At 35.7% G+C, this 15,463-nt stretch overlaps 2 protein-coding genes across 5 annotated transcripts; both read left to right on the plus strand.

Moving 5' to 3' along the window:
* Positions 1 to 3,327: 3,327 nt before the first annotated feature.
* On the plus strand, positions 3,328 to 7,868 carry LOC104100212 (growth-regulating factor 4-like). 3 transcript variants are annotated; one of them, XM_070182391.1, is made up of 5 exons: positions 3,328 to 3,466; positions 3,584 to 3,857; positions 4,556 to 4,934; positions 7,019 to 7,485; positions 7,586 to 7,868. In XM_070182391.1, the coding sequence occupies exons 2-5, from the start codon at positions 3,644 to 3,646 to the stop codon at positions 7,591 to 7,593; spliced, it is 1,068 nt and encodes a 355-aa protein (XP_070038492.1). In that variant the 5' UTR covers positions 3,328 to 3,466; positions 3,584 to 3,643; the 3' UTR covers positions 7,594 to 7,868. The 3 variants fall into 3 exon arrangements, with proteins under 3 accessions (XP_070038492.1, XP_009605689.1, XP_033513016.1); XM_009607394.4 differs by having other exon boundaries at positions 7,019 to 7,624; XM_033657125.2 differs by lacking the exon at positions 3,328 to 3,466 and having other exon boundaries at positions 3,497 to 3,857; positions 7,019 to 7,624.
* Positions 7,869 to 8,918: 1,050 nt separating this feature from the next.
* On the plus strand, positions 8,919 to 12,220 carry LOC104100211 (uncharacterized). Of its 2 annotated transcripts, none has more exons than XM_033657124.2 (3): positions 8,919 to 9,107; positions 9,290 to 11,742; positions 11,819 to 12,220. In XM_033657124.2, the coding sequence occupies exon 2, from the start codon at positions 9,574 to 9,576 to the stop codon at positions 11,506 to 11,508; it is 1,935 nt and encodes a 644-aa protein (XP_033513015.2). In that variant the 5' UTR covers positions 8,919 to 9,107; positions 9,290 to 9,573; the 3' UTR covers positions 11,509 to 11,742; positions 11,819 to 12,220. The 2 variants fall into 2 exon arrangements, with proteins under 2 accessions (XP_033513015.2, XP_009605687.2); XM_009607392.4 differs by having other exon boundaries at positions 9,319 to 11,742.
* The last annotated feature ends 3,243 nt before the right edge of the window (positions 12,221 to 15,463 follow it).

Below are 15,463 nucleotides of genomic sequence, written 5' to 3' on the forward strand. Positions count from 1 at the left end.
GCTTCGCGTGCTCATCGATAAGTTGACTCGAACTCGCCTCCTTCTGAACAAGTGAGGCCTCGAGGCACCTCACTCTTTCAACATACATGACAATAGGGGTGTTCATGAAAAATCGAAATATCGTATCAAACTAACAAAAAATTCCAAGATAACAAATTCAGAAACATGGAGCTTTTCTTTTTCCATTCATTTCCGCCAAATTAATTTAGAATTTTGTCAATTATTTGTATTCATGTACGTGAACCGACTGATGAGTCGTCTATAATTCGTGCGAATAACTAAATGGCAATAAAATACTTTATTTCGCATAAGATATGAATTGGATAACCAGGAAAGATATTTGAAGTATATGATATGATCCCCCTTTGGTACTTGTGCCTAAATTATCTAAATATTTTCATTTTCTTTTCAATTAAAATCGCTAGTTTATGACATAAAAGGAATGGGACGACCACTGAAAATCCACTTTTTCTTCTCGTCACTGAAAATCTATATTTGCCCAGAAGATGTTGTGGTCATTTTCATAAAAAACTAAAAGAAGAAATTTCTATTAACTACTTATACTAGGTCTGCGATGCTAAAACTTAAAAAGGACATCATGCTGGTGGCAAGCAACCTATATAATTCTTTTGCTTTTACTTTTTTTTTTGATGGAGGTGTTGAGGTAAGATAGAGAGACCAGTTTGATATCACTGATTAGAAGGTTATTGGATTCAAATTATTGATACTATATGTTGGATATTGGGTTTGTGTTACGGATCACTCATGTGACTGACTCGGCCAACCTAAAAGAGATAAGACTGATAGAAGTTACTTTCCAGGGAAGCTTATCAACTCCCAAAAGAATAAGAGAAGTGCCGCACGTGCAAACAAAAAAAATGACCGGCGATTTTCTCCTTCTCCTTTTCTTTATGTACTTCTCTTTCTCTTTAGTATTCACATATTCTCCCTACAGAAAAAAAGAACACAGTAAGTTAAAGTATCTAATTTGTGAACAAGAACTCTGTTTTCTAGAGATTCAGAGTACGACTTAGGGCCATTATTTTAGCGGTGAGTTCAACAATTCTTCCGTTGCATTATTGATAGGTACGCTAATGTTGTTCTCGCCCCGCGATTTAATCTAACACTATAATTTAACTTGTCATCTCTTAATTATTAAATTAACTAGGAACGACACAATGGAAATCAAACTTATATCTAAATCAATTCATTTATTCCTAACCTTGGAGGTTTATATAGTATTAGTAATTATTGATAAAGCTAACTAATTAACACAAGTATCCGTATGAGCTAATTCCTCACTGATTGCAATATTCTTGTTTGAATACAATCTTCGTACAACAAACTAGTTATGCAAGGAATATATTAAATTAATGGTTATATATTAATAATACAAAGATTGTTATGCAGTAATTGTTTATTCTAAGAACCTTTTGTTGGAATTTTAAGCTTGTGTAGCTTAAAGAGGGTGAATGAGAAATGGAGGAAAAATGAAATATTTGAGTTTTCCTCCTTGGCAAAGGGACGTTGTCCCATATTGGAGGAAGAAAAAGCTTTTGATGGGTATATATATAATTGCTCTTCTTCTAACTCTTAAAGAGTTAAGAAGAAGGCAAGCCTCGCGCCGCCGTCGCTCGCTCGGCTTCAGTCAAAGATCGATTGACTGATTAATATTTTTGGACAAAATTCCTTTCAATTATTTAATTAATTAATAATTAACGAAAAATTCAATTCGGATTCGGCTTCGGATTCAGATTCGGATTCGGTCAAAGATCGATTGATTGATTAATTTTTTTGGACAAAATTCCTTTCAATTATTTAATTAATTAATTAAATAATTAACGAAAAATTCAATCCGGCTTCGGCTTCGGTTTTGGTTTCGGATTTGGATTTGGATTTGGATTTGGTCAAAGATCGATTGATTGATTAATCTTTTTGGACAATTTTTTTTTTAATAATTAATTAAATAAATAAATAATTAACGAAAAATTCAATCCGGAATAAGCCCGTTTTCTTTTCCGGATTATTTTAAATCCGTTTTTCCGCAATATTTTCAAACAGCCTGTTCCAACAGCCATGGCTATTTCTGAAATGTTGCAAACCTTTTCAGAAACAATGCCAGCAACTCTATAAATATACTTTGAATCCCAGAATCATTACTTACGAAATTTTCTGATCTTCTTCTGCACAAAAAATCTAGTGTGTTTTACAGCTTTCGAGTGGCTCGCTGTTCATCGGCGTTTTGGGTACCAACACTCCGGTGAGTTAAATTGTTCTATCCTGGGAGGATATATTCCAGCACATCGGGTGCTTGAGGGGAATAATTCCCTTAAGGACACACTGTGTATTCAGTGGGCTCGATTTATTCCTATACTATTTTTTCAGAATTTATTTCGTTAAACAAGTATTACTAACTTTATGTTTTGTTTATATATTTCTGAAAGTTTAATGGTTTAATTGTTTATTACAGCAATACAGATTTATAACACCTTTTGATCGTAAATACTACTCTTATTTTTCAAGTATTATTAAGAGACTAAATTTTATACCATATTACATCTCGTGTCAAATCGGCACGAATAATAAAATTTATACTATTAATTTAATTGTTGTAAAACTAATAAAATGTTAAGTTTTTAATATAAAGCTTTTGATAACTAATGTAATGTTTGGTTTTCTAGAGTTTTATACCATTGTACATAAAGTTTTAGAACGATTAAAATTAATAATGTAAATTTGACGTTGCAACTAAATGTAATCTTAAATTTTAGCATTGAGATATATATATATATATATATATGTTGTACAAGTACAACCGAGCTTATTCCTTAAGATGTTAAGATATTTCACCTCCTTACTCAAAGAAAAACAACAAGATCTTTTGTAGGTCATTGTTGAGGCTTAAGCACAAAGTTTGCATCTTTGGGGTCATGATAACAATGACATGACCAAAGAGAAAAGAGTAAGGGGTGGTTACATCATTGGACCACAACAAGACATATACATAATTCACTCTACCCCACACCCTTTATTCCCATGTCCCAATGCTTCCTTAACCATCAACACTCCATTCTTAAACCTTCATTCATTAAACTCCCTCCTGTCTCTTCTCTTCATCTGATAAACTACAATGTGAAGCAATGAAAATACTAGAGCTAGTGTGATTAATCTAATTTATTAGTATTTGTCTTGTACATTACCACTACTACTAGTACTAGCTGCTATTATATTCAATTTTCTTCATCATAAATCTCCATTTAAGTAATCAAAGTACTATGTAATCTAATGAACATCATTAATGTCCAGCACTTCCATATTACTATTACTATCACTTTGTCTCTTCATTCACTCTACTTTAAAGTTACTTAAATCTCACTTCACTTTATAGAGTATGTTTTTTTGCCTTTTCCTCTCTCTGCTCTCTCCTTCCATGCTTGTCCAAACCCTAGATCTGTCCCCCTCTTAGGTAACCTCAACAACCTTTGCTTCTATATCAAAGAAAACATTTCTCTCTCTCTCCCTCTGACCTCTGTGTATATTTATTTATGTTTGTGTATTAACTGCTGTTTGTGTTGATTTCTAGGTGCAGCTTTTTTAGTGACAGTGAAAAAAGTTGAAAGTGGGTAAAATATTTTGTTGGGAGATGAGTGGCAGCACCTCTACATCAGTGGTGGGGGGAGGGGGGTATGGGTATGGTTACCGGCCACCATTCACGGCAGTGCAATGGCAGGAGCTGGAGCATCAGGCAATGATATACAAGTACCTGGTGGCAGGTCTACCTGTTCCACCGGACCTCGTTGTTCCAATTCGTCGGAGTTTTGAAGCCATCTCTGCTAGGTTCTTTCATCACCCCAGCTGTATGTTTCTTCTTTCTTCTTCATTTATTATATATTAGTGAAGAATTGATGGTTTACTTCACTTCGATGGTTTTATTGAAGCATGTAGATCTGGAAAAGGGCTCCTTTTTTGGCATTCTTGTCTACTTTCTGTCTTGTTATGAATTTGCAATTGTTACTTTTTTGTTTGTATTTAATATGTACATACATGGTTTGGCTCTAGGAGAGACTTTTTTCGTCGGGGTTGGCATCTAGTGAATTATAGCTTTGTTATTCTTTGTGTCAATGTAGTAGAAACACACTTGTTTTTGCCTTTTTAGGGGCTCATCCGATGTTTATTTAAGTTGTACACCATCATGAACAGTGGCACATCCAGAATTTTAACTTGATGGTTCAATCTCTTAAACTCTTAGACTGAACTCGCTATACTTTTAAAATTGTGGGTTCAGAAAATAATATTTGTTGAAATTTTGTTTTTAAATCCGCCGCAGATCATGTATAGTTTACAGATGTGCTTACTTTCGATGCCTATGTATAAGTGCTCCAGTAGTGGGAACTTTGTGTTTTGGTATGCTCCTATTTCATTGATTTCTGATTGCTGTGTGGCTAATCAGATCTTGCTATATATTTTCTTTTGCCGTAAAAGGACTTCTTCAGGGCAGTGGTGCGGCTTTACTACATTATCTCGGAGCTTAATGGTTTGTATATTCCATGTGCAGTGGGCTATTGTTCCTATTACGGAAAGAAGTTTGACCCTGAGCCCGGAAGGTGTAGAAGGACTGATGGAAAGAAGTGGAGGTGCTCGAAAGATGCATATCCTGACTCCAAATATTGTGAGCGGCACATGCATCGAGGTCGCAACCGTTCAAGAAAGCCTGTGGAATCTCAATCTGCTTCCCAGTCCTTGTCGACTAGTATGTCGCACATTACTACTGGGAGCAGCAATACAAGAGGAAGTTTCCAAAGTAGCAGCTGTGGAAGTTTCCAGCACATGCCATTATATTCTGTCGCTAATTCAGAAGAACTGAATTATGGAAGCAGTGCAACAAAGTTGCAGATGGAGCTCGTGTCCTATGGAATAGATAACAAGGACTATAGGTACCTCCTTTTTGTCTTCAGTAGGACACTAGGACTTCTTTTCCTTGGCTACACTTGTCTTGGTGTTCTTGTGTTACTTCGACTACTTTGTGGCCTAAATTTGTTTTTCCGTCAGTTGGCATATAAACTTTATTACTTTGATAACTGAATCTGTCATCTGAATTACTCCAACATGTTGCTTCAAGCCTTGATCTTGGGCTCTGTATCATGTGGTCTAACACTCTACTTGTTCCAATGAGTGATTCTATGTTTTGTCCTTTTTTTTTGGCTGATAAATATAGAAGTTTATCGGAAACAGCCTCTCTACCTCCGCAAAGTAGGGGTAAGGTCGCACATTACCCATCCCAGACCACACATTGTGGAAATATACTGGGTATGTTGTTGTTGTTGTTATTTTGCTGATAAAAGATAGAAATGTGAACTCAAATCTTTTACATCAGGAGGATGCCATATAGGACTTGGGAGACTATTATCATGGCACAATGTTTTTTGCCCATTTTTTGTCTGCTTATGACCCATTTTTGTCGCCTGTAAGCCTTCAGTTCATCTTTCCACTTTTGCTAATTTGAGACCTACCAGTTCCGTAAAATTTGAGGGCCTGATAAGTTATTATTGATCCACCTCTAAAAGCTGTTTCCTACTCCCTCTGGAACTGTTTATCTATCAAGGTCCTGACATGAATAGGTGCAAAAAGACTGATTATGTTCTGATGCAGCAAGTCATATCATAAGCAAGATGATAAATAGTGAGGGCGAAAATTACAAATAGCTATTGAGCCTCACGTTTTCCTTTTAAATGTAGCATTGGCCCTTCAGGTATGTCAATTTTCAGGTCAGAGTTGTGTTGTGATCCTGTATCTATGGTTGGATCCTGAGTGGGTATAGATATTTGAGGTGCCTGTGTGAGTGTGACGTCACTCAAATTTCATGCAACATGATAACATTCGTGTGAATGCTGGTGTCGGTTGTAGGGTTGTGTCCTTGAATGTGCTTTTCTTGCTACTAAATGGCAATTGTTTCTTGCCTTGTTTCTTTCTCTTGTAAATGAATTGCACTTATCCCAGAGAGAGTTGCATAACCTAATCGCAGGAATATTTATCAGACAAAAAGGAAATAAAATTTTGATTTGAATTTCGATCAACTTTGGAAATTCTGTCTCTGATAATTGAACACCATTATAAGTAACATTTAATATGCATTTGTATTCCATTCTTGGAAATCTTCAGACCATTCTGGAAGTTGCAATAAATAACATACGCCCGAGATTATTGGCTGTTATCAATGAAGGTAATAGAATATATTTTCAAACACATCAATTTTAACACGTTAAGTTTAGTTTTTTGGAAGTTGGAATGCATATATGCTTGCCTTTAGTTGTACTTACAAGGAGGAGTAACATCAATATATGCATGCAAGAGACCAAAGGCTTCTCCTATATGGACTCTAATGTTATGTCAAAACAAGAAGGATAAAGTATTTTCCAGTTACTTATCAAGTCATAAGCTAGTTCCATCTAGGCAGAGTATGTGTTTATTAGCATGAAACTGCCGAGCTCAGTGATGGAAGGTTGGAAGTGTTTTGAACTACGACGATAATCTTGTATTTTTCACAGGACTCATCTCTAATGATTTGGAGAATGACAACTCAGTTTTAAATGGTGATTACTTTACAGTTTACACCAACAGTAGTCTGCCATATTCCGACTAATAGCATATGGTGCTGAAGGATGCATATCCCGTGCTTACTGTGCATCAGCTCCCTTTGTGTTTATGTCACTCTTGCCTTATCTTTGATTCTGAGAGCATTCTTCTTTCTTTTCTTGTCGGGGTTTTTTTTTGGGGGGGGGGGGGGGTGGGTTCTTTTGATCCACCCTATAAGGAAGTTGACAACAAAAATCTTGGCAATTTGAAGAAGCTCCGTTTACTCTTCTCATGCCCTTATTCTGATTAAATGTGTACTTATTGTTTGGGTAGTTTGCCTTTGTCCCTTTACTAATACTATTCTTGGCTGCAGTCAGCTTGTATTGCCTTTGGAGAAATAAGTGTTGTAACATCCAGTTTCATCTAATGCCAAAATGTATCACAGGTATCTCCATGGAATTGCTCCTGATGCTGATGAGCATAATTTATCTTCAGAAACTTCTGCAACTGTCAGAAATTTAGGGATGGGGACCACCATGGACAGCACATGGGTATTGCCTTCTCAAGTTTCTTCAAGCCCCACGGCGAGACCAAAAAATGATTCTCAGTTGCTGGGTAGCTCACAGCAGATGCATCTACCTAATCTACTTGAGCCAATGATTGATTCAACAATTTCAAAACGACGACACCAGCATTGCTTCTTTGGCAGTGAAATTGATTCACCTGGAACAGTAAAGCAGGAGCAGCAGTCAATGCGCCCTTTCTTTAACGAATGGCCCACTGCTAAAGAATCGTGGTCCAACCTTGATGATGAGGAATCGAACAAAAACAATTTCTCCACTACACAGCTCTCTATATCCATTCCAATGGCTCCTTCTGACTTCTCTTCAAGAAGTGCTTGCTCCCCGAATGGTGAAAATTGACATCCTTGGAAAAATAGCTTCTCCCATCCTACTGGTTTAGTCTTTTACAGCAAGCTTATTGATATCATTTGGTTTTTTCTTGGCTGTAGATGCTTGAGGGAGCTGCCGCTGTAAAAACTCAGCAGTCTGGTGCTATGCAGATGAACCGACATGCTAGTACTAACGCGTCATCTGCTTGTATGAGCTTTATGTAACCTTCATGTTGCTGGAACATTGAGTTGTTCCATGTCTGTGGTTGATTTTCAATTTTCAACGATGTTTTAAGAAAAAACAAGTTGTCTTCAAATGTTGCCCGTGTTCGTTGTCAAAAATAAATGTATTTTTACCAGTCTTTCTGCTGGTGTTTAGATGATGATTACTTTGTGGTTTCAATATTTGGTTGCAAATCATGTGATTTAGTTTATAGAGAGATTGATCCCTCAAGGAAACTTTTATTTCATTCTCCATTTTGTTTGACTTATTTTTCATGGTAGCCCTCTAGAAAGGAAAAAGGCTTAATTTGGAGTACTGAAGTAAAATCAAAGAGGCACCAATGAGTTTCCATAAAAATCACAACAAAATCGGGATTGAAAAAATAAAAGAAAAAGCACAAGGAATTTCATTAGAGAAGATATAGCTTTGGAAAAAATAAATAATTTGCAGCAAAATTGCACGTATAGTTGGTTGGAAGGAGATCTTCTCTCAGTTGGGAAATGGGTGAGAGCCATTTGGATTAGAAGTGAGATGTGGTTGAATACATCAAGAAGGAAAATAAGGGTGTGTTTGGTACTATTTTCCTTGGAAAATAGGTGATTTTCTTGCGTATTTTCTGGTGTTTGGTTAAGTAGTAGAAAATATTTTGAAAAATATATAATTTAGGCAAAATCTATATAAGACGAAATGGATAAAGATATGGGAGGGTGGTAGGTCCGAGTTTAGGGGGCAGGGTGGTCGTGGGAATGTTAGGGTGTGGGGGTGGGGTGAAAAATAAGTTGGGGAAGATTGAGAAAGAGTTTTGAAAAATAATTTTCTTCCTTTTAGTAGGAAAGAATAAGTTCATAAGGAAAATATTTTTTAAAATATTTAAACCAGCCAAAGATAAGAAAATTAGAAAATATTTTTTTCGTACCAAACACACCCTAAGTGAAAGCCATTTGGATTAGGTGAGATGTGATTGAATAAATCAAGAAGGATATTTTTTACCGATTCAATCTCATGGAAGTAAACTATATTTACTGTTTTTTAGCGAGTTTTTGACTAAAATTATCCCTTATCTATGGGAGTAGGTTCATTTCTGTCCTTCAAATATAACCCAGAGCATCTTTAATCCTTTAACTTTGCTAAAGTAGAGCATTTTTTGTCTTACTAACAGAACCAACTTAAAGACTAACGGTGCTAACCCATGTGACACTCACGTCACTTTATAAAATACTAAACCCACTAGTAAAAGATGACCAATTCCATTTGCACTTTTTCCCAACTCCATCCGCAGATCTACCCATTACCAAAAACCCTAGCCTCTCAAAAAAGCTTTGATGACTGAAACAAGAAGATGACTCAAAGTGAAGAAGCTTATTTATTGATCTCCAGCAATGATTATTAGATGGCATGGTAGTGAAATACCCAATTATGGTAAGATTTTAGCAAGAAATACCGTTTAGATTTTCATCAAACTGAAGAAATTGTGAATTATTTTTTTTACTGTATGTTGATTCAATTTCTAATTCTTTAGTTTATCTAATGATTATTATATAACACATGACAACTTCAATTAGCTCTTATCATATAGCCTTAACATAAGTTTTTTTTGGCAGACCCTGCATATGAAGCTTTTTTTTTTCAGTGTAAAAGTAACACATGGTGGTACGATGAAGCATCAACCTAGCAGATATTACCTTGGGGGACGTGTAGATTTTATTGATTATGTTAACTATACGGAGTTGAATCTGTCGCAATTCAAATCCATGACAGAACTATGTGGTTATGAGAGAGATTCTGTTACTTTTTGGCACAAGTGCGGGAGGTACGGGAATGGAATGCACTTGTTTCTACTGATGTAGAAGCTACTCCTATATCCAAAAATATTCCAGATCATAAGATGGTTGAAGTGTACTTTGAACATCTTGATTCATATATTGGAAAAACTATACATACTAATGAAGTTAGTGGAGCAGAACAAGAGAAAGAAGTAAATAGCGAGCATTCTTTGACTGATGATGAATTTGAAGACTCAGAAAATGATTTTTCAGAGTATAATGAAAATGTGAATCATAGACATGAAGTTAGTGAAGAAGTTAAGAAAAAAATGGCTGCTGAAGAAGGTGATATAGATTGTGTTGACTCGGATGATACAAAGAGTTTAGATTGTGACTCTGACAGTGAGAGTTTCAACTTTCCGATGTTCAATCCTAAAACAGACGGGGATAAACCAGTGTTGGCATTAGAATTGACATTTGAAAATAAGCATGAGTTCAAATATTCTGTAATAACTCATGAAGTTAATGAAGGAAAGTACATTAAGTGGTGTAAGAATGATAACTCAAGAGTTAAAGCAAATTGTGGTCATCTAGATTGCAAATGGGAGATTCTAGCATCAAGAATGCATCGAGATAGAACATTTCAGATCAGAACATACAATCCCACTCATGATTGTAAGATTTGGAATCACCGTAACAAAGCAATCACATCTTCTTATATTGCACAAAGATATCTTAAGGCCATAAGCTCAAATGGGTCTTGGGCAATCGGTGCATTCAGAGATCACGTTAGTGTGGAACTAAGAGTTCAAGTGACATTATCACAATGCAGAAGGGCAAAGAAAAAAGCACTTGCACTGATTGATGGAGATATTAATGCTCAATACAAGGTATTGTGGAACTATTGCAATGAAATTAGGAGGACAAATCCAAATACATCAGTCTATATGAAGTTTGTTGAAAATGAGGTGCCCGACAAGCCTAAGAGATTCCAAAGAATCTATATTTGTTTTAGTAGTTGTAAAGAGGGGTTCAAGAGCGGTTGTAGAAGAATAATTGGGGTGGATGGTTGTTGGCTTAAGGGTCCAATATATGGGACTCAATTGTTAACTGCTGTTGGGCTTGATCCGAATAACAATATCTTTCCGATAGCATATGCAATTGTAGAGAAGGAAAGAAAGGAATCGTGGGAATGGTTTTTGAATTATTTGAAGCTTGACTTAGACATTGATAACTATGGTACTTGGACCTTCATGTCAGACAAGCAAAAGGGTTTGATTAAAGCGTTCAATGAGGTATTGCCATATGTTAGTCATTTATTTTGTGTGAGACACCTCCATAACAACTTCAAGAGGACCGGATTCAGTAGTATTTCACTCAGGAATGCCCTTTGGAAGGCTGCAAAGGCTACAACAGTAAAGTGGTTTGAGGATTGCATGGTTGACATCTTTGATATAGATTCAGAAGCTGTTCATTGGCTCAAGAAGAAGTCGCCTACTGAATGGTCTAAATCTCACTTTTTTGAAACTGTGAAATACGATACCTTACTCAATAATATGTGTGAATGTTTTAATAGTATGATCATTGAGGCTAGAGATAAGCTGATTATCACTCTATTGGAGAAGTTAAGGTATCACCTTATGACAAGGATGCAAGCAAATAGGGATAAAGGTACCAAGTGGAATGATGGTGATATTTGCCCTAGGATTAAGAATGTATTGCACAAAAATCAAGCTAAAGCAGCTGAATTTATTACCAGAAAGTCAAATGAATGGAATTATGAGATAATAGGAGCAAGCATAATGAACAACTGGGATGTGGATTTGCTAAATAGAAAATGTAGCTGTAGGAAATGGGATCTAACAGGAATTTCTTGCAAGCATGCCATTGCCGCGATTTGGGCTAAACATGATGACATTAATTCATATGTGGATGATTGTTATAAGGTAGAAACTTATAGAATGATCTATGCCTTTTCTATTCTACCTATGAATGGTCAAGAGATGTGGCCTAAGTCGAATAACGTTCCTCTTTTGCCTCCACGATTGGAAAGATAAAGTACCAAAGGAAGAAAACAAAAGCTTCGCAAAAAAGAGTCTGATGAAGTTGGAGCAAGTAGACAAAAAATGAAAAGGAAGCAAACAAAATTGGATTGTAGCTTATGCCATAATCCATGTCATAACAAAAGAACCTGCAAGTTAAATCGTGTGTATCTAGATTCTCATGATGATGAGACGGTGCGACAAGAATCCTCATTTCCTACTGCATCTTCTGCTCATGTAAAGCTTCAGGTATGAGTTTATTACACATATCACTTTATTTAATTATATTAATAATACAGTAACGATAATTTTATTTTTATTGTAGGTAAGAAGAAGGTCTGGCAGCCAGGACTATATGAAAGCAACTCAAGAAAGTAGAGTGACTGGAGATATATTTTTTGATATGTAAGTTTCTGCTTAAAAGGATTGGTTGTTGCCGTTGGAGGTTATTTTTTGCTGCTGAAGATTGGTGAAAAAGAGTTGGGATTGCTGTTGAAGACTATATGGATAGGTTGATACGCCTAGCAGATGGTTGGGATAGCTTGATGCGCATGAAAGAGTTATTTTTTGTCGCTAAAAGACTGGCGTAAAAGAGTTGATTTTAGTAAACTCTTCATTTTGGTTTAACTGATGTAAAGGGCTATTATAACATATTTCTTAAAAACTTAAACATATTTCTCTACGAAGGAGTTGAGTTCAATGAATCTTTATTTTGGTTTGGGTTTTACTTTTGCTTTTGATGTGTCGAGTAAGTGGAGATGATTAAGCATATAAAGTTTAAACTAACTTTGTAAACCGAAAAAATAATGGTTTGCACTATTGATTCTAATAAGTCATGCACATTAATTATAAGTTATTTTGACCTAAGAAATGAAGAAGCAAGAAGAAAAGAAAACGTGCCTCAATCAAGAAAGAAGGAGAGCATTGTTAGTTGAATTCTCTATCTATGATAGTTAATTTAAAAAGATATGTTTTCTACATTAAATACTCTTTGGGTAAAGGTGGGGTTGTCACTATTTTGAACTAATCAAATTTACAGAAACCACAAAGAAATCATTTGAGAAGCTTAAGGTAGTCACCGTTAGAAAATTTGCCATTTCTGTTAGTTTTTAAGTTGGTTCTGTTATTGAGACCAAAAATGCTCTACTTTAGCAAAGTTAGAGGATTAAAGATGCTCTGGGTTATATTTGAAGGACAAAAATGAACCCATTACCATAGATAAGGGATAATTTTAGTCAAAAACTCATTTTTTAGCCGTACATTCATCGTTCATTGCATGTGTAAACACTGTCCCCTCTGGCTTTGCAAGTTAATTTAGTAGACGAAACTATCAACTATGTCCATTTATAAGTAGTTTATTATAAAAATTATTCAATTCATAAAATATTAGTAATATTATCCATCCTACTATGCCCGCAATCCACCTCAACATCTTCATTTTTGCCACTTTCATCTTTTGGATATGAGAGTTCTTAACCGGCCAACACTCAGCCCCATACAACATGGCTGGTCTAATCACCGCTCTATAAAACTTACCTTTGAGTATCAGTGACACTTTCTTGTAACACATGACTCCAGATGATAACCTCCATTTCATCCACCCCACCCCTATATGGTGTGTGACATCCTCGTCGATCTCTCCGTCCCCCCTAAATAATCGACTGAAGGTACTTAAAACTACTTCTCTTGGGGATGACCTGTGATCCAAGCCTCACGTCCATGCTCACTTCCCTCGACTCGGCGCTGAACTTGCACCAGGTATTCTGTCTTAGTCCTGTTCAACTTGAAACCCTTAGAATCAAGGGCATGTCTCCAAATCTCCAACATTTCGTTAACACCGTCTCGCGTCTCATCAATCAGAATTATGTCGTCAGCGAATAACATACACAAAGTTAGGACTTATTTAGACTTATTTGGGACATTTACGTAAGATTTCCTTATATTTTTGAGTATGAAGTATTAGACCTCTTTAGTCTCAATATGCTATCAGACCAATGAATTTCCTTCTCAATGAGGTAGTTTACATCTTGACTATCTGCATCATGTATGTTAGCTTAATCGTGCTATATATGGACTGAAACCATCCCGAGAACTTGTTATCATCAATCGGCTAATTTCCATTAAGATCTTGGCCTTAAGCAATCATCCTCAGACCATAATATATTTTATATCTAAAGGAATCAAATATCTTGGTTCTACTTGTTTACATTGATCATACTGCAGTGTTTAGCACAAGGCTAAGAATTGTCCTTTATTAATGCCATGTGACTGAGTTTCACATAAAAGACTTGGGACATATGAGTATTTTCTTGGAGTTGAATTAATAACAACAAATGGTCTTCTTTAATTTGTTACAACACAAATTAATGCTTAGTTTATTAACTTCATTGATTGATGCTCATTCATCATTACTTCATGCTCCTTTGATTTTCATCGCAAGATGGTTGGTTGTTTATAATATTGGTCCTTCGCCCGTTTTTCACCACACTAAGTGAAAGAAGATTAACAAAAATAAATAGCAAAACTACTAGAAAGCTAGAATCCCTTTTTAGGATTCATGAACCACAAAATATCTAGAGACAGATGCAGGTCTTTTTGGCTTTAATAAAGCCATATTAGTATTATTGAGCAAGGAGCTTAGTTACTCCTTACGTCCCGTGTCCGCGTCATGATTCAAAAGTCATTCCCAAGAGAAGAAGTTTTAAGTACCTTAGTTTCATAATCCATGGCAATGGGAAGATTGACAAGGATATCACACATTGTGTTAGAGTGGAATGGATAAAATAGAGGTTCACATCCGTTTTTTTATGTGATAAGAATATGCCACAGACTTAAAAAATAAGTTCTACAGAGTGATGGTCAGGCTGACTATGTTGTATGGGTGGAGCTTTGGCCGGTCAATAACTTTTATGTCTAGAAAATGAAGGCATTAGAAATAAGGATGTTGAGATGAATGTATGAGCATACTAGGAGAGATAAGATTAGGAGTGAAGTATACATGATAAGGTAGGAGTAGCTAACGTGGTGGATAAGATGCGAGAAGTGAGGCTGAGATGATACAAGCATGCGAGGATGAGATGTGCAGATGCCTAGTGAGGAGGTACGAGAGGTTGGCCATGAGGATTTGTGAGAGATAGAGTTAGGCCTAAGAAATAAAAAGGGGAGAGGTGATTAGGCAGAACATGACGCAGCGTCACCTTACTGAGGACATAATCTTTGATAGGAGGGTGTGGAGGTCGAGAATTAGAGTAAAAGTTCGTAGGTAGGCGAGTGTACCTCTTTTCTATTCCTTCTCGTATTTTCTTATACTTCAATTTTTATTACTACATATTGTTCCTTTCGCTTCAGTTCCTTTATCATCGTATCTTGTTGTTGTCACTGATTGTTATTACTACTTCCTTTCATCTTTCCTTGAGCCAATGGTCTATATTAAAAATAGCTCTTCTATCTTCATAAGGTTGTATAGTGAGTTTATTATTGTTGTTATTGTAGTTTAGATTAGTTATTACTTAGGCAGTCAAAACAAACAAGAACAGCTTCAAACTCCGCATAGAATTACAACAGTATTTTATAATAGATTAAGAGTACATAAATATTATCATGGTCTATTGAACTTCATTCAGTTCAGATCGTTTACTAATGGTTTCATAGCAAAATCAGAACAGATATGTTCCTCAATCTAAATATGTATTTAACCATCTTCAGGACAATTGTGATCTTTAGGGAAGGTATTAACGCACAAAAAATTCAAGTTAGCTAACAGGATATTTCAACTCGGTTCCTTAGCTAGTCTACCAGTAGATCCAGGTGGAGTTTGGGAGCAGTACTAGGTGAAGTATTTAAATATCATATGATTAGCTGGTCAATCATCGTTCAATATAATGTACTACAGTCATAAAATTAATTTTTGTAACAAAAATTACACAACAATATATTATGATGAAAAATGATAAATCTAATTCTAAAAACA

The sequence above is a fragment of the Nicotiana tomentosiformis genome, chromosome 8, assembly GCF_000390325.3.
Source record: "Nicotiana tomentosiformis chromosome 8, ASM39032v3, whole genome shotgun sequence".
In the NCBI taxonomy this organism is placed as follows: Eukaryota; Viridiplantae; Streptophyta; class Magnoliopsida; order Solanales; family Solanaceae; genus Nicotiana; species Nicotiana tomentosiformis.